General features: G+C 38.2%; 3 protein-coding genes across 6 annotated transcripts; 2 read left to right on the plus strand and 1 right to left on the minus strand.

The window, feature by feature from the left end:
• Positions 1-89: 89 nt before the first annotated feature.
• On the plus strand, positions 90-3,033 carry Park (E3 ubiquitin-protein ligase parkin). Its single transcript, XM_077400938.1, has 8 exons — positions 90-487; positions 599-815; positions 907-1,270; positions 1,367-1,568; positions 1,661-1,804; positions 2,322-2,447; positions 2,525-2,609; positions 2,788-3,033. The coding sequence occupies exons 1-8, from the start codon at positions 230-232 to the stop codon at positions 2,895-2,897; spliced, it is 1,506 nt and encodes a 501-aa protein (XP_077257064.1). The 5' UTR covers positions 90-229; the 3' UTR covers positions 2,898-3,033.
• An 814-nt stretch (positions 3,034-3,847) lies between these two features.
• Dp (transcription factor Dp) lies at positions 3,848-9,983 on the plus strand. 4 transcript variants are annotated; one of them, XM_077400612.1, is made up of 11 exons: positions 3,848-4,258; positions 5,629-5,747; positions 5,994-6,060; positions 6,580-6,677; positions 6,764-6,945; positions 7,113-7,275; positions 7,392-7,753; positions 7,850-7,932; positions 8,028-8,111; positions 8,221-8,502; positions 8,771-9,983. In XM_077400612.1, exons 1-10 carry the CDS (start codon positions 4,210-4,212, stop codon positions 8,466-8,468), a joined length of 1,455 nt encoding a protein of 484 aa, XP_077256738.1. In that variant the 5' UTR covers positions 3,848-4,209; the 3' UTR covers positions 8,469-8,502; positions 8,771-9,983. The 4 variants fall into 4 exon arrangements, with proteins under 4 accessions (XP_077256738.1, XP_077256739.1, XP_077256741.1 ...); XM_077400613.1 differs by having other exon boundaries at positions 3,850-4,258; positions 8,236-8,502; XM_077400615.1 differs by lacking the exon at positions 3,848-4,258 and adding an exon at positions 4,298-4,564.
• Positions 9,731-11,053, minus strand: LOC143894417 (COP9 signalosome complex subunit 9). Its single transcript, XM_077400644.1, has 4 exons — positions 10,911-11,053; positions 10,509-10,817; positions 10,281-10,350; positions 9,731-9,985 (listed from the first exon to the last, which is right to left on the minus strand). The coding sequence occupies exons 2-4, from the start codon at positions 10,575-10,577 to the stop codon at positions 9,948-9,950; spliced, it is 177 nt and encodes a 58-aa protein (XP_077256770.1). The 5' UTR covers positions 10,578-10,817; positions 10,911-11,053; the 3' UTR covers positions 9,731-9,947.
• Between the last annotated feature and the right edge of the window lie 48 nt (positions 11,054-11,101).

Here is an 11,101-nt window from a genome sequence, read left to right on the forward strand (position 1 = left end):
AGATCATTGGCTATTGGCATCAGTGGCATATCACGCGTCACGCACTGCACTATGCAGTGATTGCAATGCAAGTGCCTGCTTTCTGCTATGCGCACTGCGCAGCAAGCAGCGTCATGTGTCATGTGTCATGTCCATGTCTCGTGTCTCATACGTCTCGTGTCCAAGATATTCCAAATTCCAAACCTCAAAACCTTAAAACCGTGCTCGCGAAACGATACCGATACGAGTTATGAGCTTTTGGTTTAATTTCGTAAAAAACGCATTTCTCGGAATGTTACGATTATTTTGGTTTGGCAAACGCAAGATATCCAACTCTTTAAGCATATATATTAAAACGAGTACAGGCAATACTCTTGCCGTCGAATTAGATCCAAAATGGGATATTAAAAATTTAAAGGAGATCGTCGCTCCTCGGATGGGGATAGCACCGGAGGATATTAAAATTATATTCGCAGGTAAAGAGCTGCACAATTCGACCATAATAGAGGTGAGAGAGAGAGCTTAGCTGATACGCTCGTGCGTATATAAATATATACTTTTGTACTCGTGTATCTCTGATTATAAATTATAATACGCATCTGTGCATTTAATGTTGCAGGAGTGTGATTTAGGACAACAGAGCACGTTGCACGCGGTAAGGACACCTCCGCGTAAAATGCTAAATAAAAGGACGGATATCACGAGTCCTATAGAGGAATCTATGTCGGAATCTATGTCCATTTCGAACGACAGTGGTAGCAAGCCTATGAACGAGACGCTTATGGACTTATCCCTGGATCTGGATGAGTCGGATCGACAAACGTTATCCTTGGAAGGTGGCAGCATGACTCGACGTGCTCTAAATTAATTATTTATTCATTTTCCAAGTAACGGGTGATTAATTCGTTATTTTATCGTTATCGACAGTGCAGCAGGAAAATCGAGCACACTTTTACGTATACTGTTCGGCTCCGTGTAAAGACGTGACGGCAGGTAAATTAAGGGTCAAATGCGCAAGATGCGGTAGCGGTGCTGTAACCGTCGATAGAGATCCTCAATGTTGGCCAGACGTGTTGGAACCGAGAAGAATAACCGTACATTGCGAGAGCGATTATTGTCCCGTTACTTCAAGTGTGTTCAGCGACGAGACAGATGATCAAGTCTCTTACGCACATTTTTATTTTAAATGCGCCAAGCATCCCAGTTTAGGAGAGAATGACGAAGCTGTACCCCTTTATCTCGTTAAGCCAAACTTGAGGAATATTCCTTGTCTGGCTTGCACAGACGTCAGGTGCCTTAATAGTATATTACGAAAATACGAGTATCTCCTTTGCTGGCACATGGATAGTACGTGGATAGTAATGTTAATATTTTAATACATATACAGAGAAACTGTGCTGGTATTTCCATGTGAAGCTGGTCACGTGACTTGTCTTGATTGCTTTCGCGAATATTGCACGGTTCGTTTGCACGAACGACAATTTGAATTTGATACCGCTGAGGGATATTATACATTGCCTTGCCCTGCTGGATGCTCCAATTCTTTTATCCGTGAAGTTCACCATTTCCATTTTCTTAGCGCGGAACAGGTAAATAATATAATGGTAACAATATAATTTTATATTTTTCAACTTAAATTTTCTTTGAGAATTTCACAATGCATTATATATTTAATGCGTAGTACGAGAGATATCAGAGATTCGGTACGGAGGAACATGTTTTACGCGCTGGTGGTCTTTTGTGTCCAAGACCAAACTGTGGAATGGGTATTATACCACCCTCCGTGGAAGAATGCCGAAAAATTCAGTGTATCGGTGGATGTGGCGTAAGTGACGCTTTTTGCATAAAAGAAATGTTCTCAACTTTTTCTCCTCTCTTTTCTATTCAGTCTATTCACAGATTGTATCGTAAGTTGCGCATTCCTCACTTATAAATTCTCGCATCGACTTGGATTAAATCCTGCGTTAAAAACAACTTTTACAGAATGTTGCTCTATTACTTTGTAATATTCTCGATATGACATTTTTTTAAGAAAATACAGATTACAGTTAAAGTGCTTCTCTGTGCGGTCGTTCGGCGTGCTTGTGTATTAAATATAATGAAAAAGATATATATACATATACGAATTGGTAACGACTTGCATATTTTTTAACTTAAACGCATTATTTCTTATTAAATCGTACTATTAATATTTCAACTATTAAATGCTTGGTCATTCGTTGTCATTTTTTCAACACTTGTCGATCGTGTGAGCATCGTTGACCGGATTAATCGGATGTCGCGCTGACAATCAACGCTATGTTGTAATTCTCCAAGTATTAACTCGGTTAACTTTTTTTCAGTATGTTTTTTGCAGAATTTGTTTACAAGGATATCACGTAGGAGAATGTGAATCACAAACTTTGGAAACGTCTACTAATGTGTCTTCTTCTCGAAATTATTCCGTAGACCCTGTAAAAGCTGACGAGGTTAGTTAAATTTAATAAATCTATCTAAGCAACCATCTATACGTTTTCAAAGATTGATTTTCACTTGTACTTTTTAGGCTAAATGGGAGGAAGCTAGCAGAAAAACGATACAGATATCTACGAAACCTTGTCCTAAATGCAGAACTCCTACCGAGCGAGACGGTACATCCATAGAGATTAATTTTTCAGACATATCTGAACTTGAAAATAAACCTATAAGGAATATATATGGCACGAAACATTGGTCCAAGAGATCCATAATTTTATCTTGGAGATTTTGTTTTCTAAGGAACATATAAAAATATTTTACGCTTATAAATAAAAAATTATTCACTTACAGGAGGTTGCATGCACATGGTGTGCGTAAGAGCGGGATGTGGCTATCATTGGTGCTGGCTATGTCAAACGGAATGGGCCAGAGAATGCATGGGTAATCATTGGTTTGGATAACATGTGGAAGAAAATCACATATCAATTCGATTTTGACATGTATGATAATTTGTAACATGTATATACTTATGAGCATTATATCGAAAAGAATTTTGTCATTATAACGTTGTCGTTGCAGTAAAGCTTATCGAATATTTTTGTATCATGGCATATACATATAAACAGTGGGTGCTTGTCAAGTCCTTATAAATAATACTTGACGTAATGTTCAATATCAAATAGGAAACAGTTATTGGCGCGATCGAGCGAAGATTTCTCATCCGAATTGGATAATTCGTAGTAATCTTTTTCCTAGATAATATTCGCATTTGAATATAGGTGCATAAGCATATGCAAGGAAATGGATTGGTCCATTTCCTTGTGCACATGTATATGGACCAATCAATTTACTTATGCTCATGTTTATGCGCTATACAAATTAAGCTGAGAGCACAGACTTCCGCGCAAGGGAGAATTCGTCTTGGCGCCTTGGCTGAAAAGTAGAAAAGCCAATCAGAACTCGCGCTGGTGGTAAGCGTACCAATATGCATGTAGAGTGTATGTTAGGTACATTCTGCTTACTACCAGTGTGAGTTTTGATTAAAAGGCCATCGCACACAAAATGCATAGCTTATAGCATAAGCGCGTAGCATAAGACCAATACTATTGGTCAATACTGCTAACTTTAACCGGTTAAGCTAACCGTGGTTGGTGAAATTGGCCCTAAACCAATGAGCATCCAGCATAATGTCACCATATTAATTTACATAAGATGCTCATTGGTCCAGCGGTCTTCGCGAGGCGAGGCGAAGCGAAGCGAGATAGGTCAGATAGGACTGGGGTGATAGGAGAGAAATTGGCGCGCCCGTTGGCGCTCTGGCGCGTTGGCGCGCGCGTGTCAGGGTGTCACGCGCGAGAGGCGCCGCGTAACGTGGAACGAGGGCGACCATGTGACCGGCGGCCGGCCAATCAGCTGTTTAGCTTTGTCGTGCCGCCAAGCTCATTTCCAGTCCGTATGCACGCGGAAGCTGCGGGTCCGACTGGCTGCAGGTAGATCGCGATTATTCCGGGCTGGTGCGAATTATGCGCGGTCGATCGCGATAGAGGAGACGCCGACGTACCACGGCTGACGGATCGGGTCGGTCACGCGGCGCGCGACACCTCGCAAATCACCCTCTGGAGCGCTTTTATATGCGAGGTCGCCATTTTGGTGATATACGCCGAGCCGACGATTCGAGCGGAGTGTAGCCCTTATGATCTTTTTATCTCCCTTTTTCGCACGGCCCATCCGCGCTATCGCCCTCAGCCGATCGACGGCCCAATAACGTTGAAGATGACACAGCAAAACAAAACGATGAATTTCCTAATACACGACGCTAATGGTGAGTGAATTCTAAGAAAGAGAGAGTGCTGACTGCGCGCCAACGCACAGTCGGCGCTCGGCGTGGCGGCGGCGACAGGCCGACAGTCTCCTACCTCGTGATCCTTCCCTCGTCTTCGTTGCCTCTGTCGCCTTTGAGCGCGGCTCCGCTTCTCTTGGCCACCCTTGGCGAACGTCGAATAAAAGTCACGGCGCGCGTCCGCCCTCCGCTTTCCACCTTCCGTCTTCCGCCTTGTCGCCTTGTTGCCGCGGTTCGACGTCGCCGAGATCGCTGAGATTGCTAGAATCGCCCTCGGCTGCGAATCAGGTTTGTCCGAGACAACGGCAACGATCACAGCTTTCCCCGTTCCAGCCGAATTTTCCTTTCGTAACTCGCCCTCTTTCCTAGCTTTGTACATTACGATTTCGCTCCTCTGTGTCGGTTGTCTCTTTCATTTCCTTGATAAGAATGGGAAACGTACGCTCAGCAAGAGTGAATTCTATCCAACCAACGCCAACGCAATGGATAGGCAGGCGATTTATACTCGATTGTAAACATGTGATGTGTCTCTTTTATTTGTCGTCTCTGTGCATTTCGTCTTACTCCACTTGATAAAATACGATACTGACGTATTTTATCTGAGATGAGGTGAGATTGATTGTTGCTCTTTTAAAAATTATACCGTTTCCTGCAATCTTGTTACCACTGACACGAGTTTTATTGTGTCTCGTGTAGCGTTCCGAAGATTTCCCAATTTCCATTTTTTTGTCTTAGAGATCTAGAGACTTGACATCCTATTTTTTGCAATATATTATTTATACGAATACGGATGAAAGGAACGGAATGCTTTCTACATTCGGTAGCTTCCAAAAGTTTAGTATATTGAATAGAATTAAACATTAGACTTGGAAAAAAACATATTCTTCTCTCCTTTTGTCCTCCGATCTGTTAACATTTCTAATGTTTATGATTCCTAAATTTAATTACTCGCGACTTACCGAGGTATGCCTGGAAGATTGTTCTGATACATAGTTATTAGTTTGTCGTCAGATGACATAAGAACCGTGTGATTTGCTTAAGTGTCAAAATGGAATTGATAACATAAATATATCAATATCAATCTAACTGAAAGTGCAAAACATAATTTATTTCACTTTTATATATTCTCTATATTATTATACATACAATTGTCTACATGTGCTATGTACATCTTATCATATATGGCTATATGGATTGAAATTGATAGATTAGGTATATTTAAGTTATATTAAATTAGATTTTTTCTTGTCCAAAAAAGATACATTTTTAAAATATCACACACACACACACACATCTGATATAGATATAGATAAAGATTTACAAGTAATTATGAATAAATCAATTCATTGCAGGACATCCACAAGTGATAAAAGTAGTGCAAAGTACACCTAATAAAGCATTAAGTGGTATTGTTAGCGCAACAAATGCAGGTGGCCTTAAAGTGTTTAAAGCTCCTAATCAAGAAACGCAGGTACTTGTCAGTTTTATATCTCATTTATCATAATTGTGGTTTTTAGCTTAATACAGAGGTTATATATATTGATAATATGTAACTTATTTTTGTGAGAAAATATTTCGTAAGAGAACCATAAATAAACAATAATAAATTACATTTAAATATCGTTATGCGGAATATTTCTGATATTTCGTTTTAGTTAGTGCAATAACATTGGAAATCGGATTTTTCTAAATATTACATATGTATCGTTCCAATTAGGTTTTATCATCGAATACACAAGTTCTTAGGACTATTAGCTTGCAGAATCCATCTACGCCTGGTCAGAGTAAGTATAGCTTTTTTTTCTTTTCAATTTTCCACATAATCGTGATAGCATTGAATAGATAAATTTTATTTACTTCAGCTTTACGAATTAGCCAGGAAAAGACTTGGTTTACAATTAAAAGATCTTATCCACACTCATCCATCCATACCATACCATGCGTACGCTAACTACTCTCTTAAGCTAACCTAACTACTTAAACCTAATCTATCACAGCCTTATCTTCGGCTTAATTTATTTCCTTTCTCTTTTTTAATTTCTTCTCTCTCTCTCTCTCTCTCTCTCTCTCTCTCTCTCTCTCTTTCTTCTTCCATTATGTCCGCAACATCTTACCCTTATCTGAATCTAGTTTTCATCACTCCACAGCCTTTTCCGCTTCTTCGTCCCGTCATTAGGTAAATCCTTAAACCATACACTTGCTTTCTGACATTCCTCTACATAATGTTCCATACACGATAGCATTATATAAACATAGTATTACCATTTGGAAATATGTCTACAACATTAAACATGTGTTTATAGGACTCGTAACAATACCTTTGCAAAATACTAAAGTGACAACATCAAAAGGAGGGGAATCTATGATGACCAAGACCATACAGCTAACCTCTGCACAAATGGTAGATATAATTTTGTGAATAAGCAACAATTTAATGTGGAAATTAAGTTTTATAGTGACAACTTAAGTACAAATATACAATTTCAGAGCGACATAAAACAAGCTATTGCATCCCAACAGCAGCAACAACAGCAGCAGCAGCAGCAACAGCAGTCTAACGCTTCGCAACTTGTTAAGGATGCTACTGGGAAAACTTTTATCAGTCCAATATTAGATCACAGTGGATCTAGAAAAAGACAAGATGTGGAAAGTGGCGATTTTGTGCCTGAGTAATGCAATGATTTTATTACGCACACATGTACACGCGCGCGCGCGCACACACACACCAAGAAGAGTTTACCTTCGCCACACCTTGCAAAATACTCTACGTCAATCTACTCCATCATCTAGCTCTAAATTTCCATTTATATATCTTGTTTTTTTTTTATTATTGTAGTAAACGGAGAAAAGCAGAAAAGGTCGGGAAAGGGTTGAGACATTTCTCGATGAAAGTCTGTGAGAAAGTGAAAAAGAAAGGTACTACTTCCTACAATGAAGTAGCGGATGAATTGGTTGGTGAATTCACTAATCCTGCTCACATAAATTCTCTGACGGATCAGGTATTTGTTTCCTAATAGCCGTATGTTAATTATAAGCTTCAAAAAGTATTTACTTTAAGACGTACTTATTTGATCGTCAATTAAACTTACATTGGATACTTGGCTCTTTTTTTCAGCAATACGATCAGAAAAATATTAGAAGACGCGTATACGATGCTCTAAACGTGTTAATGGCGATGAATATCATTTCGAAAGAGAAAAAGGAAATCAGGTGGCTCGGTCTGCCCACTAATTCATTACAGGAATGTGTAGCGTTAGAAAAAGATAAGAAGAAGAAGGTTGAGAGAATCAAAGCTAAAACGCAGCAATTGCACCAGCTAATCCTCTCTCACATTTCTTTCAAGAACTTGGTTGAACGTAATCGTTTAAACGAGAGTCTTCGCGGGCCACCGAAACCCAATTCTGCCATACAGCTGCCATTCCTCATTGTGAATACCAGTAAAAAGACTGTCATAGATTGCAGCATTTCAAATGACAAGTATGTCAAACAGAGAAAAAAGATGAAAACAATAATCGATACGTATCACATGTAAATTTAAAGGAGAGTTATTAATCCGATTTTTTTTTGTTACAGAACCGAGTACCTGTTTAATTTTAATGATAAGTTTGAAATTCATGACGATATCGAAGTGCTGAAGCAAATGGGTCTAGCTTTTGGTAAAGAAATACCGATACTACTTTTTATGCTATACGTAGTCACTATTTCATATATTTTGCTGAAATATGCTATAAATCTCTGAATATTCTTACAGGATTAGAAAAAGGAGAATGCACTGAAGAAAATTTGCAAAAGGCGAAATTAATGGTTCCGAAATCACTCGAGAAATATGTAGAACGTATGTGCGCTGTCTGTTTTATACATACATATATATATATATATATATATATATATATATATATATATATGTATATGGATATTTAAATTTGAGTCCACTTGTTTAAAAGGATCGATCGTTGCAGAGTTAGCATCAGGCGATTTAGAGAAGTTTATTCCAGTAACTATTCCTGGCCCAAGTACATCGATCGAGGATTTAGATATGAAATTGGAAGGTTCTCGGCCACCGTCGTCGTCACATACTTCATTATCGGAAGATCCTTTATCGCCACCGTCTCAGTACTATTCGGAGGAAGAGGACGACGAGGAAGAAAGTGACCGAGATGATCAGGCTGATAGTGATCTCGACGCTAACTAGCATCCCGAATAACTCTTCAAAGGCCAGACTCAGGGTTCGTATGTTTACTCTCCCTCCCCTCTCTTTCCCCTCTGGAGCCCCGCCCACCACTTCTTCCCTCTCATCGATTTATCATATACTTTTTACATGTACATATAAAAACGTGCCTCATACTGTACAATATTTAACTGCGGTAATTACAATATTATTTCAATATATATTAATGATATTAATACACTTTAATAATAAGCATATTCAAAACTTGAGAATATCAATCCGCGATGTTAAGATACAGTTAAAGGGACTTTGCTTCTAAATTTTAGGATACTCGCCACTATCATCAGCGATATGCCAACATTAATAATATCGTCGTTGTTGCCAATATCGTCTTCACCCCGGTCGCCAGTTTTTAACATATATCGAACAAGGATAAGAATCGATAATTATGAAGTGAGCGAAATGTAAATCTGCGAGGTAAATGAGAATGGTCAAAGGAGAAATATGTTGATTGGGGCCAAGGAGAAAACGTAGCAATTAATTGGGCTGATTGAATTGGCAGATCGAAGTGGCATTTTTTTTTTCGTATCAAGTAATAAAATAGTTTGACGCACTCGTGCGCGCGCGCACGCGAAATGATCGAAATAAACGAATGACTGAATGGGGGTGCTATATTTTAGTTGTGCATCATCATACAAGTTTATATGACTAGCGTCTATGTATTATAAATTATAATCTTACAATATCATAATATTACGTGTACGAGATATATTGACCAGTACTCATTTTCTTACGGCACGTTTATAATACCAATTGTCCGTGGTAAGCAGTAAAATGACGTACGATAGATGCAGGCGCACATTTGATTCGAATTAAAAATACAAATAAATTGTAATAATGTTATAATATGAAGTTTGTAGTTTGTGGTTAGTCTTTTGAAAGAGAGGAGAGGATGCGTATCGAATAACGATACTATGTAAGGGTTTGCAGTAATTTTTTTACAGCAAACTAAAAAAAATGAATTTTTTTTCATATCTTATATGTATAAACATGCTACATTTAATGGCTGCGTTCAACAGAAAGAAATTATTTTAAAACTATTGCGTAACTTTTCATCTTGATTTTTTTTTTTTTTTTTTTTGGTATATCGAAGGTACGCTGCATTAATGTTGAGATTAATGCAATAATTGATTATCCTTGGTATTTGTAAAGAATCAAAAGTAATAGTATAATTGTGTCGATTATGGTAGGCGTTACACCGAAGTAAGAAATGGTAAACTATGCAGCACGAGGGAGCGTCGATCGTTTATTTTGTCAGTGGTAAATATTAACTTGGCATTGTTTTCCGCTGAATGCACCAGACGACATACATGATGTCCGTTGATTATACATTGTACCCATGTTTCGCATGGATTTACAAGAAGAAATTTTCTGCTTCGACGCTAAGTTAATTGCAATCTGTACAAAAGCACTGTGTAGTTAAAACTTGTTAGGAACGCTGCTTTACTCCAAATCATCATCGTCGTAAAGATCATCAAACTCTGAAAAGAAGCAATCATTTCAATAAACTAATCGTATATTCTGTTAACTTGGATTATTGTTTACGCAAAGAAATGTGTGTTGTTCATCTTCTATGAAATATGTAGAAATACTTATTAAAAAGAATTAAATAATATTTAATATATCATTGAAATCTCTCTAAATGGACTGCATTTGCATTTTGGAAAATGTTTAGGTTTTCAGAAAAGAGATCCGAGATCTTTGATTTCTCGTACGAGCTTGGAGGGTTACAACGCTACATATAAGTTTGTAAATGTAATTTAACGTTTGATATACCATTGAAAAATTCCGAATGAACAGCTTTCTCACTAGCTGTAAGATCCACCAATAGCCTACTACCTCCGACCTGAAATTAATATATCGTGAGAACACGACATATTTTATCACGAGATAGCAATTGAAAGAAATTACGGGTAATTACGCAGTAACGTACAATTGACGATATATTGACATCAATATATCATTCTAACCTTATCGGAGCTATATACGCAACGATAACAATACCTCCTCTAATTCGACGTAAGGTCCAGCTCCTTCGGGAAACATTTCGTCAGCCACGAGTGTTGGCTTCATGTTGAAACAGATCGATTTACCCAAGTCCTAATTCGTATTTAACTCTCTGTCACGATGAGGGAACCGTATCAAGTTTCGTGGGGTGGAATCACGCGTGCAAGCAAGAGCTATACAGCACTGACACACAGCTGACTGCGCAATGCGCACGTAATCAACCCCGGAAAATCAACGTACGATTCACTCGACCAGGTGACCAGGTACCAACTCAACTCGTCTCGCGCGCTACATATATATATACCCCTATATATATATATATATATATATATATATATTTAATAAATTATATCTATAAATGTGTTGTTCACGATGATCGATAGTTAGCATCCACTTTACCTGTCATCGACAAATTATAAGTTTTTCGCTGTCGGTACAATACCGAGAAAAATAGTGTTCGATTAGGCTAGGTGATGGAAAAAATTTAGCACAATGAATCTCACACGCATACACGTAATAATAGCGATTGAGAAGTGAAATTGCATACGATATCCGCAATACGATTTGACTGTGAGGTTAAAACAGGGCGA

This window comes from Temnothorax americanus, unplaced genomic scaffold (genome assembly GCF_048541705.1).
Source record: "Temnothorax americanus isolate GAGA-0224 unplaced genomic scaffold, ASM4854170v1 Scaffold14, whole genome shotgun sequence".
NCBI lineage: Eukaryota > Metazoa > Arthropoda > Insecta > Hymenoptera > Formicidae > Temnothorax > Temnothorax americanus.